The 27844-nt window shown below is 42.3% G+C and overlaps 6 protein-coding genes and 1 non-coding gene across 7 annotated transcripts; 4 read left to right on the top strand and 3 right to left on the bottom strand.

Moving 5' to 3' along the window:
• The first annotated feature begins 15 nt into the window (after nt 1-15).
• On the top strand, nt 16-2362 carry BYT42DRAFT_588118 (T-complex protein 11-domain-containing protein). The gene is made up of 3 exons (XM_051570240.1): nt 16-1352; nt 1423-1609; nt 1680-2362. Exons 1-3 carry the CDS (start codon nt 219-221, stop codon nt 2318-2320), a joined length of 1962 nt encoding a protein of 653 aa, XP_051418517.1. The 5' UTR covers nt 16-218; the 3' UTR covers nt 2321-2362.
• Nucleotides 2363-5439: 3077 nt separating this feature from the next.
• On the bottom strand, nt 5440-6508 carry BYT42DRAFT_618354 (uncharacterized protein; the record flags this gene model as incomplete). The annotated part of the gene is made up of 4 exons (XM_051572276.1): nt 5440-5998; nt 6067-6179; nt 6253-6347; nt 6418-6508. 4 exons carry the CDS (start codon nt 6506-6508, stop codon nt 5440-5442), a joined length of 858 nt encoding a protein of 285 aa, XP_051418516.1.
• Nucleotides 6509-16314: 9806 nt separating this feature from the next.
• BYT42DRAFT_618353 (uncharacterized protein) lies at nt 16315-16715 on the bottom strand (the record flags this gene model as incomplete). Its single annotated transcript, XM_051572275.1, has 2 exons — nt 16315-16438; nt 16504-16715. 2 exons carry the CDS (start codon nt 16713-16715, stop codon nt 16315-16317), a joined length of 336 nt encoding a protein of 111 aa, XP_051418515.1.
• Nucleotides 16716-16801: 86 nt separating this feature from the next.
• On the top strand, nt 16802-18796 carry BYT42DRAFT_588087 (protein-tyrosine phosphatase-like protein). Its single transcript, XM_051570239.1, has 11 exons — nt 16802-16924; nt 16987-17071; nt 17134-17178; nt 17260-17303; nt 17382-17620; nt 17681-17825; nt 17913-17977; nt 18037-18150; nt 18207-18515; nt 18578-18653; nt 18715-18796. The coding sequence occupies exons 1-9, from the start codon at nt 16846-16848 to the stop codon at nt 18381-18383; spliced, it is 993 nt and encodes a 330-aa protein (XP_051418514.1). The 5' UTR covers nt 16802-16845; the 3' UTR covers nt 18384-18515; nt 18578-18653; nt 18715-18796.
• Nucleotides 18797-21823: 3027 nt separating this feature from the next.
• BYT42DRAFT_t147 lies at nt 21824-21896 on the bottom strand. Its single transcript has one exon. It is a non-coding gene; the product is annotated as a tRNA-Ala (tRNA).
• Nucleotides 21897-24591: 2695 nt separating this feature from the next.
• Nucleotides 24592-25614, top strand: BYT42DRAFT_588068 (uncharacterized protein). Its single transcript, XM_051570238.1, has one exon. The coding sequence runs from the start codon at nt 24706-24708 to the stop codon at nt 25327-25329; it is 624 nt and encodes a 207-aa protein (XP_051418513.1). The 5' UTR covers nt 24592-24705; the 3' UTR covers nt 25330-25614.
• On the top strand, nt 25326-27840 carry BYT42DRAFT_505196 (Endonuclease/exonuclease/phosphatase; the record flags this gene model as incomplete). The annotated part of the gene is made up of 3 exons (XM_051565013.1): nt 25326-25688; nt 26924-26928; nt 27378-27840. Coding segments are annotated over 3 exons (831 nt in total), but the record flags the coding sequence as incomplete, so codon positions are not given.
• Nucleotides 27841-27844: the final 4 nt, after the last annotated feature.

Below are 27844 nucleotides of genomic sequence, written 5' to 3'. Positions count from 1 at the left end.
CCGTTGAAAAAGGACGCAGATTCTCCATTTCTCTTGGCCCATGCACCCTTGCGAAACAATGGCCTACATAATGTTATCAATAAATCCCACTCGCAATATTTCTCATAACCCTGCCTGGAAACCGCATATATCATACAACTAATTAAAACTCTTCTTATCCTTTTCCTTGCTAAAGCGTTACCGGCGGTGCCGAAATCCTTTGTACAGCTTCCCGATCCATGTTAGCTGAAGTCTCGATTCATACTTCAAACAATGGTCGCACTGATATTTTGTTGATCCCATGGCACAATAACCATGGAAATCATATCATTCCTCACTCTTCTGGAGCCTGGCCGTTCCACAACGAGTCTTTGTCTTCTTATTCTATCACGAGAACAACCGTTGTTGCCTTTCACGCTTCCTCCATACGAGCTATCCGACAACGGAAAAGACGACGTAGTTTCTGCCTATACCGATTTTGTTTGGCCGGTAGTTCTCAGCAACAACATGATATCAGTCATCGCGCCGTTTGTTCATCTACCATCCTGCCATCTCGTGGAAGACATCAATCCCGAATGATCTCTATCTTGGGAACGTCCAAACGCCACCGCCAACGTCGTTGTCGCCGCTACATTCATGCTTCGTTTTGTAAACACCATACAAAATCTGCCATGAATATGGACATAGAGCGAATTTTACAAGAAAATCAATATTCAGCTCACGAACGATCCTGCCAACCTTCAAGCGAGACCTTCTGTGGACCCAAGGCAAATTCTCCGGGTAACTCCCCCCTAGCCATGCCAAAAGAAGATTGGTTACCGCCGATCAATCTTCAAACCTTAGACGGTCTTTCTGTCAATCATGTATTTGCAAGCATTCGACTGCGGCATGACTTGATGCTTGATGAACATCTATTATTACGTCCACGAAATGATCCCCATTGTCAAGCTTATTGGCAGCGGCTGGACCATGCTATTGAAGAAACGCGTCGCAGTCCCGTGAGCTACGATAACCACCAACGCTATGATTTCCTCAAGGTCGTCTTCACCGAATTAGCGGATATTATTGTTTCACTTTTGCGGACACCATCTCCTACTTCTCCTGAGTCCATGGAGCAGCTCCGACGGCTGTGGCCTGCCGATATTACGCCTGAAATCATTTACGCGACCTTGGATGTCGATTTAATTATCCAAAACTTGGACCACGATGAACACGACTTGTGGCTTCGCGTTCATATCCTGCTTAAGCTTTTCGATGCGATTTGCCCAAAAGGAGAAAATTACCGCGTCCATTACATGAAATTTTATTTCGAACAAGGGCTCTATGCATGGGGGATCCATCAGTGTTTCAAAATCGTGGAAAGCGTCAAATTGGTATGTCTTCTTTGATTCCTGATTCTCAATTATGGTGTATATAAAATGAATTTATTTTATCGGCACTTAGGACTGTGCCACAAAAGCTCTGCACATTTATAGGCCTTTATTGCTGAAAACCTGTCCCAAATTTGAATGGCAGTACTTTTTACAGCAATTGCAGCACGACAGAATCGACCTGATGTCTGTTATCCAATGGCTGCATGTGTCTCATAAAAAATACGGTGAATCAAGCTTTCATGAAATGTATTATAAAGGTATGTACCAACTCTCTATCCTTGCCGTTCGACAAAATAGCTTACCGTTCTATGTCATTTGACCTATAAGCGCTTGTGCACCTTGTAACCGATGAAGGAAAAAGAACAGGAGAAAGCCCCACCGCACCGTCAAATATACCTTTTCCTGTTACTTTACAACACGATGAACATCGTATAACTCACGATTTTCGTCTGGAGTACCGTCAAATCGTAAATATGGCGCTCTGGTTACTGCCTTACCGCATGATGGCTGGCCGATATGCGACATCGATGGACATATGCCGTCTTAGGGATAAATTTGCTCATCTGTTCTGTCATACTTTATCACGCTGTGTATTGGATGGAGTCTCACTCGGTGCTTTTTATCGACAATTATCCTTTTACAGCTGTCATTTGGCGGTCAATGCGCATGATCGTTATCAGAGCCGAAGTCTCGATAAGAAGCAAATAGGTGTTATGGAGAACTGGTGTTACTCTTGGCTGTCAAAGCACGATCAATCATCATCCCCGATACATCAACTGGTGGGAAAACGAGTCCAAAAAATGCTGCAGGCTTATTGTTGTCAAGAAACGATACACAATCCAATGGCTGGCCTTGAAGTGGATATGAATCATCTTGGCAACAAAATTCGTACCATTGGAGAACTGAATTTGCATATCTATCAGAATTTGTACCGATGCATCCTTCAGCGCAATTGCAGCGGTTTGTAACTGTGAATTCTGAATGGTAAATTACGTATCAATAAGTCAATTAGGAGAGATATCAGTGAATAAAATTGATTTTGCAAACGAGCGACTCTATGGCTAGTGTTTATGTAATCCTATAGACTATTCTCTGCCGTTTTCCTCCTGAAGACTCGTTATTATATTGACAACAAAAGAATACAGCTAGAAAGTGTGTGCGACGACAGGAGCCTAGAAGGAAAAAGATGCGGTTATGAACTAGCATTGGTAAATATACTTAAAAGGTATCAATTAATTTGCGGGAGATAAATGATTGAATCTGAAAATAGAACTTACCGACAAAATGTCGTGGTTCTAGGGGCCGTACCCTCTTGCCAGAGGGCCGTATAAAAGAATTCACTGTAGAAGTGACTGATTTTAGGGGAGATGGCTTCCAGACGACGAGTTTGAAGATGATGACTATGGGACGTTTCTTTTTTCCGGCGGCGTTTCTTGCGTCGAAACCGGATGATGAGTGGATTAAAGCGAGTGGATACGAGAAAAATTGAGTGGATAGGAGAAAGAATCAGGCGGATACGAGGAAAAGCGAATGAATACGAAATCCTTTAAGGATATTTATATGTTTTTTCTTGTAGTTATTCCGATACTGGCGCTGATGTAAAAAGAGGAAAAAAAATTGATGAACTTGTTCGTATCATGACAACGAGCATTACAGTGTGCGTGAAATTATTGGCACAAGCACAAAAATTGGGGTCCATTGGATTTGGTACCTTGAATTGACCACTGATTCACCACAGAGTTCATCAGAGCTACAAATGTTCAGCAATATACCGTATCCTAGCAGACTTTACTGTAAAGCTGCACAATAAAGACGCTTCGTTTATCAGTAACACACTATTGCATGATAAATTTTACAGCATTCATACCGAACAGATCCGTAAAGGTGTCAAGATGATTTCGGAAAATGGAACCTTAATCATTCCCGCGTTTCCCAAAGTAGAAAATCGGATCACCAAAGGTGTCCTAAACATCTTTCAAACAAGAGAAAAGTTGAAGTCGTTATTTATTTTTAGAGCTCTTGACAGCATTTGTCTGAAAAACCATTAACAGTAAAAGACTTAAACTACACAATGATCTGCTTTACTAAAGCTGATGCTTGAACATGTTTAGTTTACATGCCAGTAATGAGCAGATACGCTAAGTAACAAAAAGAGTGTATGTGGCGAGGTGAAAAAGAAATTAAAGCAGATTCCAAAGCAGTATTCTTTGTTGGAGTCGTGCGAATCTGGGTCTCGCCCCAAGTAGAGTTCCTTATCGGAGTCGGTTCATTCGGGTCAGTCAAAGCTGTGTCAGTTCAACTTTATTTTAGTCAGACTTCATTTTTTTTTCTTGTCCCATTACACACGACCGGCAATTCATGTATGTAAATGCTTGACAATTACGTAATCTGTTCCTTCAGACAACACTTTTTTTGACCCTGCAAGTTGTCATATCATTTTTTTACGGTACAGTGGGTGAAAAATGGTCCAAACTTATGCCGTTTTTTTGTCCCGTTTCCATTGATACCGCAGCTTTTTGCTGTATACTGTCCGAATATTTTTTTTCTTTGAAAAAGCCTATTCTCTTGCCTTTATTTTTGTGAAATCCCGGTGATCGCATCGCAATTCATCGCATTGCATTCACCATTTCAACATGAGCAGTCGTTTTGGACCATTTTTTCAATAAATCTAAACCATCTATTTTTGCGGATAGCATAATGGCCGGTGAAATAAATATACGCGAAATATTTCGAGTGGAATCGTGAAGTTCATGAGCTCCATTAGCTCCATATTGCATTCAGTGCATAATGAGCGTATCTGGCGACCGCCAGCAAACTGCATCTTTTTTTTTGAGGACGTTTTTCATAGTGCCGCGACTTTCTTCTTTACTCAAAAAAAGAGAATTCTTTTCTCTAGTCTCTCCCAAAATCCTGCGCATTTTACTCCATTACTTTAATCTTCTGGATTCAGATTACGCAAGAGGATCAGCAGTTACGTACTTCAAACATAGAGAGTGAGGGGAGAAATCTGCTGGGAAAAGCTACATTAAGCAACTGAAATTTATGTAAAGCAAACATCAGCTGCAATATGCGAACTCGATATCCATGCAAACTGCGTCTGCGGTAAGCTATTCCAGGTATCCTCTGAAATCTAATGTAATAATGTCATCGATACAATTGAGGATGTAATGTTTGGTGAAGAAGGAAGAATTAAGATCGTATTCAGAAATACATAAGGTATGTTGAAACGACTTTTAGTAAGAACTAAAGGAAAGGAAGGATAAAATACGAGAGATGAATCATTAGTTCTATAATTTATGTCTGTTTACAGTCAATAATGGATCATTATGCATATATAGAATTATAAGAAGACATCTATCTTGTAGATAGCTCTTTTGCATTCGCAAGAGGAATGAGTGATTTAAAAAAATTCATCCATTGTGCTGTTCGGCATTTGTGACCAGAGAACATAATACTTTTTTTTTCCTTTTCCTTTTTCTTTTGTCTTTTTTTTGGGGGGTGTTCGAGAAATACAATTATGGACGACGAATGAAAAGGAAGGGCTGAATTGGCAGGAAGTTCGCAAATCAAGGGGAGAGAAGGGGTGTTCAAAGGGAATGGTGGCAGAGGCGGTCAAAGCGCCAATCATGAAAAAAGGGGATACAGGGAAGCGGAAAGAAGAATAAGAAGGGATTGTTGAGAGTAAGGATGTGGAAAAAAATAATGATAGGTAGAATAAGCAGCCAATGTCAATTAAAAACGAAAGGTTCTGATATGCGTGTAAAATTAATCGAATGCTATTGCTTGACAACGGGGTGTAGTGTGTGTACGAGGTTGTGGTATATGAGTAAGTGGGTATAATGTATACGGGAGGAATCCGAAACGTAAATAATAATCGTGGCATGCGTTTTTTCTTAGGAAAAGGAAGGAGAAAGAGGTAAAAATTCAATAGTAAGTGGGTATAATGTATACGGGAGGAATCCGAAACGTAAATAATAATCGTCGCATGCGTTTTTTCTTAGGAAAAGGAAGGAGAAAGAAGTAAAATTTCAAGGGAGCTGCGCAATTCTGGTAGAGGCAGGTAACGAGGAGAAAAGAACGAGACTGCTTAAGCGTTAAGAAAAGCAACTCCACTGTCACGTCGTGAGGGAACGGCTTCGATATGTTTTCCAAAATAGCTAGCGAAACTTGGCAACCCTGTTTCGGGGAATTTACTGGAATAGGAAATAGGTAGTGAAGAAAGCGTAGAGAACGAAGGAGGGGAACCGGCTGCGGACCACGTCGAAGATGTGGAAGGCTGGCGTGATGAAACAGGTGAAGGAAGCATTTCGTCGTCGGAGGAAGACGCAGAAAATGGGCTAGCTCGACCAGATGACAATTGTGGCGTCGGTGGCTGGTACTGCCAGCCATGTTGATGTGATACGTTGCAGTCCGCACAGTGACAAGGTGTTTGAGTTAGCAAAGGGTGTCGCTGTTGGTGTTGTTGTTGCTGACGCATATACATCAAACGGCGTTCCTCCAGAAAAGGACGCCATTGAATATGAGGTCGTTTGCCATTGATCGAATGGTCACACTTCATGTGCTTAGTCAGCATCGTTTTGCGAACGAAGCTTTTACTGCATCCCTCTGAAGGGCATCTATAAGGTCGTTTTCCAGTATGTGTACGTCTATGGATGACCGAATTTTGTTTACTACTTTTGCTGTGGCTGTTTAAGCAAGATGCGAATTAACTTACCGATGGCGAGCCAAGGAGCTACTATCGCTGAAGCTTTTGTTACAGTCGGGATACTCACAGACATGTGGTCTTTCGCCAGAGTGTGTGCGCATATGTACAGTCAGAGCCGATCGCTAACATCACACGATAAATAGATAAGTACACTGAACAGATCATTGCTATACAAATTGAATATTGTTAAAGTACCTGAATAAAACTTTTTCCGCAACCCAATTCGCGACATTTAAAGGGACGTTCGTTCGTGTGAATACGAGAATGACGAACAAGGTCTGATCTTCTACCTATAATAAATTCGTATAAGCACTACTCGCTATAAGGAGCACCTATCTTATATAAAGCTAGAATACTTACCAAATGTTTTGTTACAGCCTGCAAATGCACATTCAAAAGGTCTTTCTTCTGTAGGAAGAAAATCTTGATGAACAATTTCGGAAATTTCCATAGTAGATAATAAAGAGCGTTATGTTAGATACAAATAGTGGACAAGCGAAAATAATCGAAAAAGACAGAGAAGAGTATCAAAGGAATTGCAAGATAGACAAATCAAAGAAAAGTCGTATTAAAATAAGGTTTATTTATATACAAGGTGAGCGATTTGCATGGAGACTTACGAAGCGAATTTTACAACACAAAAAAAAAGAACGCAAGGGTTCGTGCGCACTTGTATTGTAGCCCCACGCTTTTCATGTTCCCCTTGGATGGGTGAATGAGTAAAAAAAAAAAAGCTCGTGTATCAAAATTGCTACTGTGCTTCACGAACGAATGGAAAGGTCTGTCTCCCTGAAAATCTATATTCTACAAATTGATGAACCGAGCGTAATCTTATGCAATGTGATCTAGTGTAAGTTTTTTTTAGAGGAGGCCACATCGATCCTTTCGAGGAGAAAACAGAAAAGCGTAGAAATCAAAAGGCACACAAAAGGGGAAAGGGGGAGCGAAACATCTCAGTATAGGGCGCGGTAGGAAACAAATCAGAAGGGATAACAAAAAAAAAGACATATTGACATTTATAGATGATGATAAAGTAACAAATGAATAAGGCCGCGACTGGGTTGCATTGATACTATTCTATACCATCCCTATGTCACTCCGTAAAAGGATGATGAGTGGAAAGGGGGCCATGATTGTTATGCGTGAACCGGCATCCTGAAGGTGGTCTGTGAATATCAGGTTTTATTTTAGCAATGTTTTCCTTGATGTCAATTTTCATCTCGCATTTGAATGCTGGTATTCAACCTCGCTGCGTGTATTTAGCACTTTAATTCAATGCGTACAGGAATAAGCTCGCGTTCATTCTATTTTATGCTTTACAATCCTTCACCATGCCGATCCTACTTTTATTATTGATATGCTGGCCGACACCTCGCTTTTCATTTAAACTGATCGTGGTTGCTTTGCTTTGGTCAGTCCAATGAAATGATATCTAGGAGGCCCTACAAATGGGGGAAGGGGAGAGGGAGGGACAGCAAGGGATTGGGTGAAAACGGTAGCGAAGGAGCGGGAATTATCATACGGGAAACACGTCCAGGTTTGTAAACTTGATAAATATGGTGAATGTCTGTTCCTACCCTCACTGTTGTAAAAAAGACATCTGAACTTCCCTTCTTGTTTCTTGCTTTATATTCAACTCACTACAAAAGCTACACGACTGCATGTTCCGATTCTAAATGACGCTGTTCATGGTTTTGGGATACAGTAAAAGCGACCAATGAAAGTATTGTCGATGAGTCAATACAGAGCCAACAGGAACTAAGCAGATGTAAAATATCATGTGTTCGGGATCATCCCGGTGCCGACGAGCGTTTGATATGCTGTACATAAGATAATGGATACGTCAACAGTCATTAGAGAAACATGCACTGCCAAAGATATTTAGTTAAAACGCATATTCCTTTCTTGATCAGTATATCTCCTTTTGTTCACATAGCAAGAATACGACATAAACCATCATGACTCCTCAGTATGAACCACTCCTTCTTGGGTCAGTTGAAAGAAAACATTTGTTCTTTTATGAGCAGAATGGAGAACCACCCAAATCGTTTATTTTTGTTTTTCCTTTTCATCAGCTTTGGACGGAACCGTTAACGTCATACGGCGCTCGAACCGCTCCTTATGTGCGCTAATACCACCAAGGAACATTGTTGCCTTATCCCCTTCATATACCTATACCACATTTTCCAGGATACCAATTAGCATGTTCTCCTGGACCATAGTCAAACTACCTCCTTCAATTCCTTACTTCTGCACCTTTCCGAAAGCGACCTTTTTGTTTATCTCGTTCTCTCTGAATCTCCGCGCGTTCCGCAGAGGTCGTACCCTCAGCACCATTCGAAGAGAGTTAAAGTTCATCGACCGGTGACTGAAATGTGCACGTAATCCTCAGCATGAATTTCTCCCGTGCCACAAATACGCTTGCGCTCTCTCCTGATGACCAAAACATGGAAATCAAACGACCATAATTAATTCTACTCGCACGCTGTTCGTTGCCTCACCTCCGCTCCGTCGACTTCACCATTGATTGTGCTTCCATCGGTCCGAGTAAAATTCAGCCCGCAGCTCCTAAATGCCAAATGCAGTAGTTATTAACAAAGGGCCCTGCGTTTTATTTTAATACACTGTCATCAATGAGCGTGCGCTGCAACAATACCACCCACGCAGGATCGTTTACAGTAATACGATGGTTGATTCTTCGTTTTTAGCACACTGTTTCCTGAGGGATACGTTAGCAGCAATAGATGTGCAGATCAAAGAAAATTCCTAAAATAGAAAAAGAACGGATGTAGTTAGTTGTATATTGTTATTGTTATTGCTATTGCTATTGCTATTGCTATTATCAGTACCACCATCAAACAGCTCAAATTCCTGGCTAATATCATGTAGCGTGCAGCTTGTCCTTGTTTTTGCGTTGGTGACGAATACCTGGCCCATTATATGTTTGATTATCTTTCCAGTTATAGCTACCTTTATGCTGAATGTCTGCCGTACCTTTTCGTTCATGTGCGCCAAGTCACAATTAATCTACGATTTTATTGATGGCTGGGTATCATTAATGCGATAAAAGGAGCTTCTTGGCCAATTGCATTGCTTGAAGGAGATGATGAAACGGAGTGATTATGCTGTGCGTTCCATTGCGGACTGAGTGTGAGTCTAAACCCAGGAAATCTGATTGAGTTTTCATATTCTGTTTTGTTCCTAGCTGAAGTGAGCCAACAACACTTTAACTGCATACCAACGGCACAATAGTGCTAACCTCAAGGATTCAAGTTGTTTCAGCAATGCATACGAACTTGTCACTCGGTGTCGGGGTCCCGAATTCTGTGACACAAGTAATCCGCTTCCTTGAGCTTCACTTGGAATGCCTTACTCTCTCAAACGTCAGATCAAATCATTGCCGTATCCACCCCTAAGAAGTCCTTTCGAAACACAATGTCGTCAATTCTTATAGTACACAACGTGGACAATGACAATATATTCATAACCAAAGAAAGAATCAACAATAGTACACAACAGAGCAGTGAAAATTATCGGAATTGGCGAAGAGATCCTTACCATATCCACGGCCGGTCAAAAATTGAACAGTAAAATTGGGAGCTTCATCGAAAAATTCTGTTCGTTCGCTTTTCTTGCAATACGTCAAAAAAAGATGCACCGCTTACAAGAGAGCATTGAGAGTAGCTTTGACTCTTCAAGCTCAATTCCCTCCGTGACCGTGCACGACATTGATCATGCCTGAAATTATTGTTTAGCCTTTCTTTATGGTTACTAATATTCCTTGTATATGAAACATGCAACCCAAAGCGAACGATGCGAATCTTTGGCGCCGCAATCAAATCTTGAAAAGGGCCTACGTCGAATAGAAGGCTCGATTTTTCAAGGTTCAGTTCATGGCTACCATTAGGAATTGTACCTCAAGAATACGTCTACCGTATCTACAGTACAATGCTGGTTCTCCGCTCCAAGGCTGATTTATAAATCTGTAGCAATTCTTGGTTCATGACAATTTTCTTCCAAGAGCAACCAAGTGAAGATTTTACGACAAGCCGATCGAAAATAGTGATCGCTACCTGGTCCCCTGACAAAACAGACACGGACTTTTGTCGCTGTGCGTCTAGCCATTTTAAGAGAGATTATCGAAATTAGAGGGTCGAACAAGGGTACTGTACTGTACTGTCCTCAGAACACTGATAAGAATGATCGAGCGATCAACAAATCATACAACTGACTTTGGCATCGCTTTTGCAATTACCGCTGATTTGCTGACGAGTTGTTTCAAGTACAGTATGTACAAGATGCTGCTGCATAGGTGTTAAGCCATAGTACTTGTCAGATGACCTAACGTGGATCATGGCTTGCAATATGCTCCCAGTGATTCGCATTGCAGACATGGTCATCAAACTCGGATACTTACTGCCTAGTCTAATTTAAAGATGCCGATAGCAGTCTATTCGCCACGGCACAAATTTAATATCCATTTCCTGTAGATTTTGCTGAACGTGGTTCCTCACAAAATACTACTGCGTAGACGTCTCTTTGTAACATTCTGTGCATAGGTTCACTAAAACTTGGATCTTTAATCCATTCCCACGCTGCTTTTACTGGACTGCTTTTGTAAGTATGTACTGGCTTGACAAACATGTGGTTTGAACCTTTATTCCGTGTTCTCTTGGGGTAAATTACAGACTTGTATCGTTAAATACTCCATCTATCTACATGAACCAACTATAAAGACCTATTGAACGGTAAATTAAAGGAGATAAACCTCAACTTATGAATAAACACATCATAATAACTAACATGCCCCGTCCAACTTTCTTTGAATTACTAATGATACAAAGCGTAGAATTTGCAAGCCATGGCTCCAAAAAAAAAACTGAAAACGGATAGAGAGGTTAGGGAAAAAGAAACGGTTTCCGTTTCCACGAGTCACGATCCGAAATAGCTCAAGTTCTTCGACCCTATTTTGCAATCTCGACATTTCCTTTGCTTATTCATGTAAGAGTTCAGCTTCAACTTGTTACATCTGCGAAGTAGGCAAAATCAGCATGAGGATTGTATGCGGCGGTGGTATAATATAATACCTCTCATCCTTGTCATAACATGCACATAACGAAAGGTGCTGTCGCAAACGATATCCGGCTGAGTTGGTAACGCTAGCACATTAGCGGTCCGCGCAGAATGTGTCCCGTCAGTGAGGCTTTTCAACCGCTGGGTCGTCCTGAGATATGCTTGTCGCTTTTGCGTGGCTCTATTGGAACCACAAATATCGTAATATTTGCTGGGGCTGAGTCTGCGAATCCGGTGATTGGTGTGTCTGATCCGTCACGCCAAGGTCTACACCCCAAATCGTTGCAGATGATTATGTATTTCGAGAAAAAGAGGAGTCAACAGTACTCTCGGTTTGGGACGCTTCGATTTCTTAAATAAAAATTAGACGTCGGTTCCGTCGGTGGCAATCTTGTTCCTGGCGGCAATATTGCAATGAATGAACAAGGATAAAATGGCGACTAAAACGAAGTTACTTAAATTTACCAGAACATGCATCTGTCTGTCTTCAAGCTTTGCAGCGTTGGAAACCCCATTTTACTTACGTTAGATAACCGAAAATATTCCTCTCTAGCGAGCGAATTGCTATTGAACGCTTCTTTTCGGATCCCACATGCACGCCGCAGCTTTGCAAAAGTTTGGACTTCAACATCAATGTGAGGCGTCTGGAAATAATATATAGCATGAATGTGAATCGTTTTACTCCTCGTGAGTCGATCTATTTTAACGGTCTAAATTCATCTTTATTAATCTCGGTAGTCGCTTCAGAATGAAAGCATTTCAACACCTGATGAGAAGCATCTAAATTTGAAAACTTGATTTTGGAAGGTAATTACAAAGAAGTCTGTCGCGTATAGCGGAAAGGCGCGGCTACAATGAGATCTGAAGCATACTTTGGTTAATGCCTTGCTTTCTTTACTCATTAAAAATCTACATTAACAACGCGCATCATACGTAACATTAGTTTTACTCACCTCATGTAATTTTTTTGATACGTATGCAGAGGGCAGAATTTTTGGGACATTCTTCTTAAATAAAAAACTTTTTGCTCCACACGCTGCAGAACTTGGTTTATCCACGGTATATACAGATATGGGTCTGCATCGCGAAATACCGTTAATGGAATCCCGGGCCAAGAGAAAGCTACCCCGTATTGACAATTTTTGTACCAAAGCTTGGGTCCTTCCGACTTAGGTAGGCCATGATTATTTGTTATCGCCATCTACTTTTTCATAAGTATATTCAGCAATCAGTTTTCGATGTGACACCGTCACTAGGGGAAAGAAAGAGCCTTTGATGTCAGATCAAGAAGTATTGCAACGATTCTTCTTGGAATTCGCAACCATATGATTGCCAGCGAGTTCATCATGCTGCTTTGCGATCTCACTGATTAAGGTCAAATAATCTTCGGACTTGAAGTTCTGCGGATCCAAAGTTCAAATATCATTTTTGAAATTGGATGATACTTCTATTTCCAACGAAATCTTCTCCGTTTTACCATCGTTATAGCAGAGACATTGTAAAAATTATTGATACAACGAAAAAGAGGAGATGTCTTCGGCCTTATAGGCAGCGTAAAAACGTCGTAATTTGCAAAAAGAGAACCAACATATGTCACATCGCGGACATGAGCCACGACATCCCGTACGTTATTGACGAATTACTTGTTTTTGCATGTGTTCTTGACAGATGCCTTGATGATAAACGTTCGTTTTAGTTTCTTTGTCACAATCCTTCTCGGCCAATTTTCAAGACATAACTTGTTGGAAGATCGGCGATGTCCCGCTTGACCACATGTCAGACAGATAGGTTTTTTCGCTTCAGATGCTTCGGTTTTGACTTGTTTCCTTTGCCGATCTTCGCTATTTCTGTTTTGCAGTTCTTTTTGCATTTGCGTGTGCGAGTTTTTTAACTCGTTTTTTTGAGGCCGTTACAGGCGATGATAATGAGGGATCTGCAACTAAATTGAAATGCAAAGCGTAGAAACCAAGTTAGTCGTCTGTTTTGGTAAAACCATTGACACCATTATTATTTACCCGTTGCACACAGGCATAGTTTTAAAAGAGGATAATTCAACCCGGCGTTATATTGACTGAATAAGTCAAGCACAAAGTTCGTTTAACCATACCATTGTTATCATTCATGGCCTAACAAGCCGTACACCCGCTGTGCAATGGATGCCGCCTGCCACCGCAGGCCGCCCTCTTACATCGAGCGACTTTCGTCAGACAAAAAGCCTAACGCATACACGGCATAACCTGGGCGAGAACTCTTGACGGACTTTGGTATATTAATGACAATGTTATGGCAATACCATGCAACGTGAGTTGTTTCTGAACACGCGCAAAGCAGCACTGGTTCCCCCCTCAGTTCCATCCCGCCCAAGCTATGATCGATCTAGAAAGATATGTGGGTATGTTGGGTATTTAAAAAAATGAGCTAGTAAGCTCTTTGATTGATTCAATTTTCGTCAAGATATTTTACCTTTGTTATTTGAGTTTTCAATAGCCATTGATCGTTTGGCATGACTTGGATTATATGACATTGAAAATCTTTTGAATTAGTATACGTTCATTACATCATAGCAAAGGAAAAGAAATTGGACTTGCCTTTGAACCAAATGGTGTACCGGAAGAAAAAAAAGATGAATACGGACCACAGATAAGCGTCTTCTCCGATGCGGAAAATAAAACTGCTTCCAGGGACAGTAAGTGATGGGTCGGTGGTGTCAGCTTGGGCAGGCAAAAAATATTGACGTAGTCAGAAGTGACGGTAATTTCGAGTTGTAATCCAGATATCGAGAGTCCCCGAATAAAAAGAAAGAAAAACAAATATAGTATATGATGATAAAAAAAAATAATGGTCGCGTCAGTAAAAACCTCCTAAAAAACCCTGTGGGAAAAAAAAGAGGAAAAGACTGAAAAAAGAATATACATGAAATATAAAATACAAAATACAAAATACAAACTATGAACTACAAAATGCAGAATACAATAATCGGGAAGACATCTCAAATACCATATCATGAGAAGCAATCCATAAGAGAGGAACATGAAGAGGACACTTAAGCGTTTTTCCGATGAAAAAGAGAGTCCCACCACCGACGATGGCCTTGACGGCGTCCGGTTTCGCCAGATGGATGGATGGATGGATGGATGGATGGCGAGAAAAAGTCAACTGGTAGTATCCAGAACTTGTCAGGCGAAAAGAAAACGGAAACCGGAAGCTGGAAGAAGGATGTAACTAAAGGAGAGGTAAGTCTGTTTTGCCGGAGCAAAATCGATGGTAGACCACTCGACGCTTACCTTTTTGAGGATGGTGGTCAATTTAACCAAGTTAGATACACGGGATAAGAATGGTCTGGATGATGGATTGCGGATGGGATCTTGAACAATGATACCGAGAGTTTTCAAGGTAAACAGAAAGAGAGAGAAAAAATCAAGATAAAATTGAAGACCAAAATATATGATTTTCCTTGGATGAGACAATAGTCACCTTACTGATGCATGAATTCATAGATCGAAGCACCTCTGCTTATGTATTATTTGATTCATTGAAAATTGAAAGAGAATGAAAGGACATATATAGTATAACTGACAAAAAAAAATATTGAATGATGCTACAGAAGAACGCCAGTCGTATCAGCAACCCACTTTTCTTCAAAAAGAGCTCTACTCACATTTTTATTCGAAAGACGAGGATGCTCTAGGCACCTATCATCGGATCGATGGCCTGCTTCGCCAAGGACAACCATACTCCTGCATTTGCTCAACTGCACATTTACGACTCTGACACCCCAGTTGGCACGCCGAAACGCTGTGGCGCCCTATTTACAAAATGCAACACTGCTAATTCACCAAGATCTGCTGATGTAAATTAACCCGTTTGTTCCACTGTTGCTGTCGATGGCTCAAGTTTTACGTGAGTCGGATGGAGCTGTAGACGTGCGATTGCTGATATGCGCGGAAAACACTCCCGATGCCCGCCTATACAACGCACCCACCGCAAGCGAAATTGGAGTAATTTTGGTCGATAGCACCATTACGCCTGATAGTAGCCGCGACATTGGCATCCAGTCGAGAAGCCATGGACTTCAACGTATCAGCGAGATGAATCAGCACTATGATGCTCTCCAGTACGTCTTGATGTTCCCACATGGTGACCTCGGTTGGAATATCCACGCACGCTCCCCTGGCGGTCGCAGTATCACGGTTATGCAATGGTACAGCTACTTGTTTTGCGGAGTTGCCTCTGACTTGCCCTTGGTTTCGAAGTGGTCATTAACGGTTTTTTGGAAATCATTGTCTGAGACCGTTGGGTTTGTATCTGAAAAATAACGGATGTTCAGACAGCCTTTGGTTTATCTGGGTCGCCCTTTTGCATACCGGATGTTGGAGGTGCATGGCGTATTTTTTCCCTTTCCGATCGCGGTTAGCCATGCGGCATAGACTGAAAACAGACACGGAAAGAAAAAAAAAAGAGGAAAGAGGAAAAGAGAAATATTTTCATACTTGTAAAGCAGTCTCACGATCTGCTACGCAGCTGAAGCAACATGTGAAATTCCTACTGTGAGCTTTCTCAAGTAGATGGCTTGATTGGTTGAAGCTCTAGTCCATAATCCAATGTCGGTATATAGTATCTAGCTCTTTTCATCAATAACTTGGAGCCGTGGTCATGCAAAGCAAGATTAAATATAGATAATTAAAATTATTAGCAAGAAAATCATAATCGAGAAGAAACGCATCGACGAAGCCATCGCTTGCTCATGAAATACGTTCCTGCGGCGAACAGAGATCGACGCGGTTGTGGAATTGGCCGATCCATTCATGAAAACAAAATGCTGTACTCCGGCAACAGATAAATCTCGACTGAATGCGATTAAAAAGTAGCTCGCATCAACTTCCCACTTTGATAATAATATGATCAAAAAAAGTTAGCCGACTATATCGCTGGATCAGGGATCACCGAACAATGACAGGCCTGCAGATTGGGAAAGACGAACGGGGACAGAAGGAAACAAAGATCAATATAGGGATGGCAATCAGAGTTGTCGCAAATTTCGGCGTGGAGACTTTTTTTAATGGTCTAGTCATACAAAGGGTTCTCGTGGCGAGATCAAAATTCTTTTAGAATGTTTCTATGGGAGTAATCGGCACGACCGAATGAGAACTAAGTGCTGATATCGTCCTTATTTTGCAAATTGATCTACTTGCGAGCTTTTTTGGTTCGCCTTTTTTTACCGGGTTTCCCACGACGATTCTTGGTGCATTGACGCGCTGCAGTCGTGGTTTCAGTTTGTCGTTTCATATATTCGAGTTCTGCAATATACCTAGGCATATGAGACTCTAATTAGTATACCATGAGTTTGAGGCTTCAAACAATGCAGCAAATTACCATTTGATGATGAAGAACAGACATAGAGATAACAATAATAGGGCCACAACATGACCGTTGCCTCCGGTCAAGAAGATCAGAAGGAACAGGGTTGCGAAAAGAGCATAAAATGCATAAAACATGAGCGTGATGACTCCTCTGGCAGTGTAGCCAGGGGTCATTATGGATTTAACAATGTCGCTGGCCAGTCCTTGACTTTGCTCACTGTTCATGACTGATTGTGGTGGGGTGATCAAGAGCCAGGCGGAATGAAACCCGCTTGTGAGCGGACTTGTGAAATTATGAGTTCTGTCCTTCTCATTGAATTCCCGGAACATTTTTGTGTCGCCCCTTACTCGCTTCATGTTCAATGCCTTACGAACTTTAGTCTCTGAAAATCGATGTCGATTTGTGGAGGCAGGTATCAACCTCGACCTGAGTTGTGAGTGCTACGAAGTGCATCGAAAACTTCTTCTGTTATTTACTGATATGCCTGAGTGCTAGACATCACCAATAAGATTATCGCCATGTCATTCCCTTCGGATGGTTTGGAAGGATTCTACCGTAATGCTTTTCGAGATGTAAAAAGGTAATGAGCATAGTAAATTAACTGTAGGAATAGGGCAAGAGAAAGAACTAAAATGGAATTAGATTTCTTGACAATCGCCATGGTGGTCATTACAAAGTATTCAACCTGTAAGCATTTTCATTGCTTCGAGCTTATGCATAAATGTAGCATTCACCGTGGAGCTATCTCGCCTATCTTGGTCATTGTAGACGATCCGAGAAATTATACGATGGCAAACGCTTCGAGGCACCTGGTAATATTGAGCAAGTAGATGCGTCATCCATCAATATGCCTAGAATAAAATAAGCTGACAAGGAACTATTTTTGCAAGTGTCAGCTTATCCGTTTCCAGACCATCAACCACCTCCCTTTGAATTGCTGCTACAATTTTGTCAAGAAGCAGCTGCTTGGTTTGCACAAGATAGAGCCAATGTCATCGTGGTTCATTGTAAGGCGGGCAAAGGTCGGACAGGCACTATGATCGCATGCTTATTGCTATACCTTGGTGAGGCAAGGAATGCCAATGCAGCTATCGCCTTTTATGGTGCCAAACGGACAAGTGATGGCAAGGTGAAACCATTCGAATATGCGCATTGAAACTCCTTATCTAATCAAGTCAACATAAATTAGGGAATCACTATACCCAGTCAGATCCGATATATTCAGTATTTTGAAAAGACGCTGGCGTCCAAGGATCCTGCAGCTGGGTTGGGAGAAGATCCGCTCCGCCTGTCACAAATCACACTCTACAACACCCCCAAAAGTTACAGAAACAGTACGGATTGCTTGTCCCTTCTTTACCTCTGGCAGCAATTGAAACGGAATGAAAGAGGCCCTAATCCTGTTCTTTTCCTTGTGACAGATCAAACTGTTGCTTTTACTGTCTTTTATAAAGATGCAAAGATTTACGATCATCGCCAACCCAAGGTATGAAACCTTCTGCTAACTGTTGCTGCGAATTTTGACGTTACCGCTCTGTTTATTAGTGTACAGTATATCGACATGCGAATGAGATCATAATTGGCATGCCGGATCTGAAGCCACTGCAAGGAGATTTCAAAGTGGCCTTTTATCGAACAACATCCTATCTGAATAACGCAGTAAGTGGATAAAATTGAAGTTAATCAAAGATGTTTCTTCTCATTCATATCATTAGCCTCGCTCCATCTGTCATGTTTGGCTGAATACACGATTCACTCAACCTCCCCCTGGCCAAGATACCATCACCATCAAATTCCCAAAAACGGAAATTGACGGAGCTTACAATGATGATTTGCAAAACGAGTTTGACGATGATTTTATTATAGAGCTCACATTTACAAATGCAATATAACATCATGGAACAAATATGTGCGAACTGTGCAGAAAAGTCTGAAATGCAGTTAATTTTATTATTTTTGGACACTGCATTGACACTAGGTGTTTATGCACTGACTACTGGATGGTCAGTACAACTGGGCAAGATGTTAGTATTGAAGTGCCTTCGCACAACAAGAGCAAGATAACCTAAGACAAGAATAAGAATAGGAGAAAAACAGGAACATGAACAGGACAAGAAGAACAAGAGACTAGGATAAGAAGCATACAGTAATTCCTAACTAAGGTTAATTTCTTGAAAAGAGATCAGATATTTATATATATTAACAAGCACTATTCTGACACAGACAGTTCTGTCTGCAAGTTTAAAGATGTTTCTCGATCAATCTGTAGTATTTTAGCTGTAAATCATGACAAATAAAAGTGCAGTACACTTTATAATCCAATCATTATCCATCACATTATATTAAAGGATGCAACCCTTAATAATGAAGGAGCTAGTAGCACATGTTGATTTTAGAGATCACAAAGTCCTGCTCTTTCGGTCTATAGTTTGTTGTTACTCTAAGGGGAGTGAGAATAGTAGCTGATTAAAGATATGTTTAGAATGGGATGATCCATTTGCAATAAATTCAGAACTCTGCACTTAAATTTGTGTATCCAAGGTCTTAGTTGATGATGTTCTCTTAACTTTAATCTTTTGTCATAAGCAGTTGATTTTTCGGTAAGATTTAGTTGATGTATGCATAAATCTTTATATATTTAATGGACAACAGAGTAGCACAAGCTGTTTTTCTTTTTTCCCAGAGGTCTTGCCTCCCCTGATTCACTGCCACATAATGATCATTGTCTTTATCCACGACAGAGAAACAACAATACAGTGGTAGTAAAAATGGTTCTTGAGATTGTGATTTTTTGACGTTTTTATGGCTGGACGGATTTTCCACATAAAATCTAGCAATTTTTTTTTCCATTCCCATAATCAGCGACCACTTTTTTACTATAGTGCGAATTTTCAGTCATCTCATGTCAGTTTTTCTCATCCTTATTCCAATTACTTCATGGAGGTATCTCGAGAACCATTCTTGTCTTTAGTTAAACTCAAACTAATAATAGATACTGTACGTCCACCCTTAGCCTTTATTACAGCTTCAATCCGTGCAGGTCTACTCTTAATATACAGTACTTGTGGCAGGTCTCTACAGAAAAAGTTTCCCACTCTACTTCTATGTAATCCTACAATTCATGGACACCTTTAGCCTGGCGATCATAAGCACACAATTTCACTTTAAGTGATGCCAGATATGCTCAATCAGGTTAAGATCTGACGACGACTGAGCAGGCCAAGGCAAACAGAATACTGTTGCAACTCAAGATACACCTTGGTATACTTGCTGATATGCTTCAGATCATTGTCTTGCTGGAAGATTATAGCTTCATTAAAGCCGAAATGGTTGATTGCGTGCCACAAAGTAGTATCTAAGATATGGACATAGTTCTCCTTTTTTATAGTACTATCAAAAATTTGGTAGCTATATCCAAGCTCTTCATAAGTGAGGCAACCTCACCTTATGATTCCACCTTTGCCATACTTGACAGTGAGGTCAAGATAATGGGGTTTCAAGGGATCACCAGGATATGACTAGCAATACTTGATGCTATCAGAACTCCAGATGTTGATCTTGGTCTCATCTGACTAAACAACTTGCTTTCAGTCATCAATAGTCCAATTTTGATGGGCTTTTGCCTACTCCATTCTTGCCTTCTTGTGTCTGATAGTAAGAAGAAGCTTCTTTATCTTAAAGTGGAATTCGAAGCCTAATCTCTTCATTAGATTACGAATGAATGAGTAGCAGCAATCAATACTGAGATCGAGGCAATATTTGTGTACCTCAACAGCAGTCTTGAGTTCCCCTGTGAGGACTTTTCTATGAACAGAGGCGGCCATGGTCTTCGAGAAAAGTGATGACTGCCCAGCATTACCATTAGTATAAATCAGAGACTAGCTGTTTCACATACTTTGAAATAACACTAACAGACAAGTGCAAAGCAGTCGCAGTTTTCTTTAAGCTTTTGCCATTTAAAAGATACACTTTGATGCTGTTACTGTAAGCTTATCTTCAGTCAGTTTTTGGTGCATGTTATGGTCATGATTATGAAATAGTGATTAAAGAAAGACGGATTTAAGAATGCCAGTATGAGGATACTTTTTAAGACTTCTATTTTGCTTACTATATCAAGGTGTTGTTGTTTATCCATTTTTAGAAAATGTTTGTGTGTTTTGCATATGCATTCCTGTAATGACATTTACATCTCCACAAAAGATAAAAATGATTCTCGAGATGCTTCCATAAAGTAATTGAAATGAGGATGACTGATGTGAGATGACTGAAAATTCGCACTATAGTAAAAAAGTGGTCACTGATTATGAAAATGGAAAAAAATACAGATTTTATATGAAAAATCCGCACAGCTATAAAAACGTTAAAAAATCACAATCTTGAGAACCATTTTTACCATCACTGTATCAGTGAGCAGTCCTCGGTTACAAGGTACTATATATTAAGAAGGATCCACATGCTGTGATAAGATAGCTTTACCTGTATGAATTGATCTTTGTCATATACAGTAGATAGGGTTTATATACAGTACCACTACATACAGTAACTTTATATGCTGAAAATTTTAACCTGTTCAGCCGCTACCAAATATCGTTTTCGGGGTTTGCTGAATCTATTCCGGATACTGGTTCCATGGACGATAGATGAAGAAATAAACTAGAATTGGAGGATAGATAATTGATGATCTTTATTCGTTTTTATCGAGGGGATATTTATATGTTTTTGGTTAATCTCTAATAATTTCGTAATCGGCTTGGCAGGGTATTTTGGTTCTGAATGTGTCAGATTTGAGTACTCCTTTAGAGTTCAGTTTAAATCTGTAGTTGATTGTTCCTCTTTATTTCTACCATAACATGGTCATATTTATATTTTCTATCAAGATCATTTTTATGTCTATAATCTTCAGGAAGGTTCTCGTCAACTTCCTGCACGGTTTTCTATTATTCCGAAACATAACCAATCAAGAAGTATTGCGGACCACTTTAATGCTGAACAGATTCGGTCTATATTTCTTCTGTTTTCCAGACAATACCTTTGGTATGCCTCGTTCATCCATTGGTCCTTCATACCTTCTCGAAGGTTCCTCCAGACATCAATCTGCGGACGAGCCAATGCGCTGTCTTCCGTATTTGCTAAACTTTGGTATAGCAAATCTAATCGGCGCAAAAGAAGAACCGGCATAACTGACAAATGCTCAGCCTTTCGGCCGAGCTGTTCAATAAAGGAAACGTTTGCTTGAAGGTGATCAAAGCCTCATTACCAAAAACGTAAGTGAACGTTTTAGGAAATACCAAAAAAGGATACGACAACAACAATACAATTGTAATTAAAAAATTGGAGAAGCTGGGCGTCGATCCCAGTGCCTCTCGCATGCTAAGCGAGCGCTCTACCATTTGAGCTACATCCCCCCCATCTCGTTCCCTGCCGATGAAATTGCATCCACCATGCAACGACTTCCTGTGCGTAAAGCACCTGGTGCTGACCACCTACGTACAGAAATGCTCTTGCCTCTTCGTTCTCATCTGGCCCCACTCCTTTCCTTACTTTTCGAAATCTGCCTTCAATGGTCCTACACTCCTTCTCTCTGGCGCCATGCCCAAGTGGTGCCCATCCATAAAAAAGGCGATCCCACCCTTCCTCAAAATTTCCGCCCAATTTCCCTCACCTCTATCATCCGCAAACTTTTTGAGATGTGTCTCATTCCTTTTGTTGAACGTGGTTCCCCTGTCCTTGATGTAGCCCAAGGCGGTTTCCGGCATCAACGTAGCGCGTTGGATCAAGCCCTCTGCTTGCATGACTTGATGCGCGCCTACCGCGATCGCCACAATCATTACCCTGTTGTTGCGTTCCTGGATATCAAAGCAGCCTATGATACTGTCGACCGACGTATCATATGGCAATCCATGCTTGTTTCCTCCGCCCCCATTTCTCTTGTGTCTCTCTTGGCAAACATGTTCGACGATGTCACCATCTCCGTTCTTTTACAGAACCACACCTCCTCGTCCTTCCATCCCGATACTGGTGTTCTCCAAGGCTCCGTCCTTAGTCCTCACCTTTATTCGATTTACATCAACACTCTTCCTGTTCTTCTCCGTTCCGCTGTTACAGCTTCAACCCCTTCCGTTCTTTCTTTGTCTCCTTCTGCTCCACCTGGTTCACCCCACGGTGATACTGTGCCAGCACCTATTGATCTCCCGTATGGTCCGTGCCAGTCCCCCTCCACTGCTTCCCAAGTTCCCACACCTACACCCATCAATTGCCTGCTCTATGCCGATGATGTGGCCCTGGTTGGTTCTGCTAGGGATGTCTCCAACATGCTGGCCCTTGCGCAAACCCATTCTTTTACCCTCGGGTATAGATGGAGTCCAGCCAAGTGTGCTGTGCTCAATGCCCCTTCCGTTCTTTCTCATTCCATCAACCGGTTGTGTCTCTATGACGAGGTTCTTCCTTCAGTCGATGAGTTCACTTACCTGGGTGTCCCTTTTGACAGCAAAGGTATCTCGGTACCAGCGCTGATCAAACTTCGTTCCTCTGCTGCGTTGGCAAGCATGGCTCAACTCGCCCAAATGGGCTTGAATCGCAATGGTTTCCCTCTCCTTTTCTCCGCCCGCATTTATGCTGCCTTTGTCCGTCCGAAGTTGGAATATGGCCTTGCCATTGCCCCTCTTCGCCTAACCGATTACCGGGAGTTGAATCGTGCCCAAGATCGCTGCGTTCGCATGCTGGTCGGTGGCCATCGAACCTCTTCCACCAAAGTTCTCCTCCATATTTGCAACCTTCCCTCCATGTCTTTCCGCGCCGATACACTCGTTCTCAAATACCACCTTCGCGTCTCCTATCTCCCGGATGACTGCCTCTTGTCGCTCCTTTCTTCTTCTGTCCGTCTTTCCTTGCTCTCTCGTCTCCGTCAGAGGAAAATGGTCTTGGACTACCCTGCGGATGATGATGATCCTCCCCGTCTTCCCTCTTGGCTTCGATCGTACCGCCAAGCTGCTTTCGATTCCTTCCTAGCATCCACCTCCCAAGTTCTGATCCGTGCTTGTCACCCAGTTCTTCGGGTTGATCCGATTTTGTACCTTCCTGCCTCCCGTGCTGACCGTAGTCGTTTTCGACGATGGCGTATGGGTTGGCTTCCCGGCAAACCGCGTCCCTGTGCTTGTGGCATCGGGCTCACAACCCGGGCCCATCTGCAACTGTGTCCTGCTGTGCCTTTGACCCTTTGGCTCTTTCTCCCGCTTCCCCCGCCTGGGTTTACTGGACTCCGCGTTGACTATGCGTTGAACCAGCTTCCCACGTCCCCCTCCGCTCCTTGTCCCCCTTGGTGGTCTGCTCTGTGCCGACTCTTGTGGCACTACGACTGCCTGTGCAATCCTGATGGTAATTACACCACTGATGCCCCCCCTGGTCAGCTTTGGCTGGATCAGTCTCGCTCGCCCATGCGCGAACAGCACTAATTTCCCCTCTTTGGCTTTCCTCTCCCACTGCCAAACTTTTCTAGTGCACGCTGCGGAAGGAACCATTGAGTTGATCTTAGTTGCCGAGTAGCCTTTGTTCCTCTGACCCCTCCACTTTCCTCTTTTTTCACCTTTGTGCCTCGATAGGTGTTTTTTTCGTTCCCTTTTCCTTTGTGTACTGGATAGACATATCGACCCATTGGTCTTCGTCATCTGTATTCTCTAAAAAAATAAACAAAATCTTTCGTCTGAGCTACATCCCCACCTTTCTTTCGGTTTCTCATCACTTTTAGCCTTTCAGAAACGGATAAACGTTTTCCCGGTAAAAAAAGTGTATCCAAGACCTAACAATATCATCCATCCGTTAGCAAATACGTTGCATCCGTCATCCCAACGTCCCATCCAACGTACATCCGCAAACCGCGCTTTTGTAGCTGCTTTTCCAGAGCCGCAAATGTCGAATTCGTTTTCCAAGACATCCGATCTTACTCCGATGCCCGCCGCTCCTACTCAGATGGATATCATCCAGGTTGTGACTGGTCTGCAACAGACAGTCGCACATCTCCAAACCCGCAGCGAGCAAGTCGATGCCCTCTTGAGGGAAATCGACCAGCTGAAAGCCACGAATGCCCAGCTGCAACAACGTCTTGCCGCCTATGAAGCGGCCGCAACGACTACCCCGCCAAAGTCCGGTCCGGACACCGCCGTTCCCGCCACCACCGCAACTACCGCCACTGCTGCCCCCATACCTCCTGTAGGTTCCATGGCCTCCAAATGGACGGCCGTCACCAAAAAGTACCGCCCCAACCGCACCAATGACCCTGTTTGCATCGCACGCAAACGTGCAGCTAATGTCCGCCCTTTCCAGGAACAAACAGGACCCAATGGATTTGGGTACCTTTATATTCCCCGTTCCCGCCGCATGGATCGTTCCGAAGTCCGTCGTCGTCTCCGCAAAATGGATGTCGATACATCCCGCATCCTTGATATCACGTTCCCTGCCCGCAATGTGGTCGGCTTATTGATCCACGCCCAATACCACCCCCTACTGACCGAAACGATGACCAATGCCAGTGTCAAGGTCCTGACGGACTTTGATCCACTTGACCCCAAGCACCTGGCAGATCCCAAACTGGAAACAGTTTCTATGGCCGAACGCCATGCTGTAGCGATCGAAAACCACCGCCGACGATGCACCCAATGCCTCAAATTTTTGCGTCCTGCCGTTATGCCCTCTGTTGCCCGTGTGTTCCTCGAAGAAGGATGGATCTTTGACGAGGATATCCCTACCGTCCCTGCCAAACACCTGGATCGTGATGCTCCCGACCACTCATTTCAATCGGAAGATGATCCTATGCCTGGTGTCTTCTCAACACATCATCAATGAGTGAGTCCTTTACCCTAGGACTATGGAATGCCAATGGCCTTCAAACGACGTATATACATGATGTTCTCTCCCACTGCCTTTCCTTCACAGCTCTCTTTATCACCGAAACTTGGATGCTCCCCCCTTCCCGATTACCCACCGAATGGCTCCAATTCCACACCTATGGTGTCCCTGTTGAAGGCCACTACCGTGGCTCTCAGGGCATCACTGCACTCATTTCCCCTCACTGTTCTTATCCTGTCTCCCAAGTCTCACTATCCTCACCCTATGCTCTCGGTATTCTCCTTGGTCCCATCAAAATTATATGCCTTTACCTGCCGCCCTCCTTAAGCACGGATGAATTCCATAATATACTTACAGTGGCTGAAAAAATTGTCCAAACCTATGCCAGTTTTTTAAGTTTTTATTCATACCGCAGCTTTTGCCATATGTATCGTCCGAATTTTTTTTTATATGAAAAGTACATTCTCTTCTCTACCTTGTCGCGAAATCTCGAAGATCGCATTGCAATTCATCGCATTGCATTCAGCATTTCAACATGATCGGTCGGTTTGGACAATTTTTTCAATAAATCTGAAAATAAGAAAAAGTGCTTTTTCAGCCGTTTTTCTTCCTTGCTGGTACGAAAAACGCTGGCGAAATAAAAATATCTTAATGGCAACGTCCTCTAAAAAATATACACGAAGCATTCCAGGCAGAATCGTGCAATTCATGAACGCCATTAGCTCCAGGTTGAATTTGGTGCATAATGGGCGGATCTGGGGGACCGCCAGCACACTGCATCTTTTTTTTGAGCACGTTTTTCATAGTACCGCGACTTATTTTTTATTCATAGAAAAAGAGAATTTTTTTCTCTACGCTGTGCCAAAATCCCGAGCATTTTACTCCAATTCATCCTAATGCCATTGCCAATCCCGCATGTGCTCTTCATTAAGAATGGTGCTCAAATGACATGAAAAAAAAGCAGCCGAAAAAGCCTGGGAAATAATGTTGCGGTGATCAAAAACCGTGCTGCCGTGCATTTTACAGCCTTTCGGATCATATTCAAGCTAACGAAAATGCTGGAAGAATAAAATCTGCTTACGCCATGTGGTCAGATTAACCTCATGCTTGTCATAAGCGCATCCTCCGCATTTCACTCATCATGTCAGATCATTTACCGGGAAATAGCCACAAGCCAGCAGTAATGACGTTCTTAAGGCTCTCACTATGCAAAAAAAGGCACCCGGAGGTTGTTAAGCTTATCAGGAGTACGTTGATCTGCTATAATGAGTGAAATGCGGAGGGTGCGCTTATGACAAGCATGAGGTTAATCTGACCACATGGCGTAAGCAGATTTTATTCTTCCAGCATTTTCGTTAGCTTGAATATGATCCGAAAGGCTGTAAAATGCACGGCAGCACGGTTTTTGATCACCGCAACATTATTTCCCAGGCTTTTTCGGCTGCTTTTTTTTCATGTCATTTGAGCACCATTCTTAATGAAGAGCACATGCGGGATTGGCAATGGCATTAGGATGAATTGGAGTAAAATGCTCGGGATTTTGGCACAGCGTAGAGAAAAAAATTCTCTTTTTCTATGAATAAAAAATAAGTCGCGGTACTATGAAAAACGTGCTCAAAAAAAAGATGCAGTGTGCTGGCGGTCCCCCAGATCCGCCCATTATGCACCAAATTCAACCTGGAGCTAATGGCGTTCATGAATTGCACGATTCTGCCTGGAATGCTTCGTGTATATTTTTTAGAGGACGTTGCCATTAAGATATTTTTATTTCGCCAGCGTTTTTCGTACCAGCAAGGAAGAAAAACGGCTGAAAAAGCACTTTTTCTTATTTTCAGATTTATTGAAAAAATTGTCCAAACCGACCGATCATGTTGAAATGCTGAATGCAATGCGATGAATTGCAATGCGATCTTCGAGATTTCGCGACAAGGTAGAGAAGAGAATGTACTTTTCATATAAAAAAAAATTCGGACGATACATATGGCAAAAGCTGCGGTATGAATAAAAACTTAAAAAACTGGCATAGGTTTGGACAATTTTTTCAGCCACTGTAACTCTATGCCCGTTACCTCCAATACTATTTTATGCGGTGATTTTAATGCTCGCATGGGCGATATCACTGGTGATTATGCATCCAACACCCGAGGCACTATGCTCCACCGTTGGCTCACAGACCGCAACCTCACTCTCCTTAATTCCACGCTTTCCTATGGCACCCCTACTTTCCTTTCCATGCGACATAGCCGCCCAGTCAGCAGTATTATCGATTTCTTTATTACTGATCTTCCACTCACTTCCCCATCCATTGACATCGATCTCGATTTATCGCTCGGATCTGACCATAAGCTCCTCTCCCTATCATTTTCCTATACATCGTCATCTCCCACTCCCTCTGCTCCTCCTCCTCGTCACCTTTGGCATTTATCTCGTCTCAGAGAGACAGATACTCATAAACTTTATGTCCGCTCCTTTACTGCATCTTCCCAGTCACTCCTTTCCGATTTACGCAACA

Source organism: Radiomyces spectabilis, assembly GCF_025331425.1.
Source record: "Radiomyces spectabilis strain NRRL 2753 chromosome Unknown BYT42scaffold_17, whole genome shotgun sequence".
Classification (NCBI taxonomy): domain Eukaryota; kingdom Fungi; phylum Mucoromycota; class Mucoromycetes; order Mucorales; family Radiomycetaceae; genus Radiomyces; species Radiomyces spectabilis.
This window is presented reverse-complemented; position numbering and strand designations above follow the sequence as displayed.

Bases quoted from the DNA above. Each gene is read 5' to 3' on its own strand.
- BYT42DRAFT_588118 (XM_051570240.1), top strand. From the start codon at position 219: ATGTTAGCTGAAGTCTCGATTCATACTTCAAACAATGGTCGCACTGAT. The intron at 1,353-1,422 runs GTATGTCTTCTT...ATCGGCACTTAG, and splicing joins TCGTGGAAAGCGTCAAATTG to GACTGTGCCACAAAAGCTCT. The intron at 1,610-1,679 runs GTATGTACCAAC...TTGACCTATAAG, and splicing joins TCATGAAATGTATTATAAAG to CGCTTGTGCACCTTGTAACC.
- BYT42DRAFT_588087 (XM_051570239.1), top strand. From the start codon at position 16,846: ATGTTCAATGCCTTACGAACTTTAGTCTCTGAAAATCGATGTCGATTT. The intron at 17,072-17,133 runs GTAATGAGCATA...AAATGGAATTAG, and splicing joins GCTTTTCGAGATGTAAAAAG to ATTTCTTGACAATCGCCATG. The intron at 17,621-17,680 runs GTGAAACCATTC...AACATAAATTAG, and splicing joins AACGGACAAGTGATGGCAAG to GGAATCACTATACCCAGTCA.
- BYT42DRAFT_588068 (XM_051570238.1), top strand. From the start codon at position 24,706: ATGGCCTCCAAATGGACGGCCGTCACCAAAAAGTACCGCCCCAACCGC.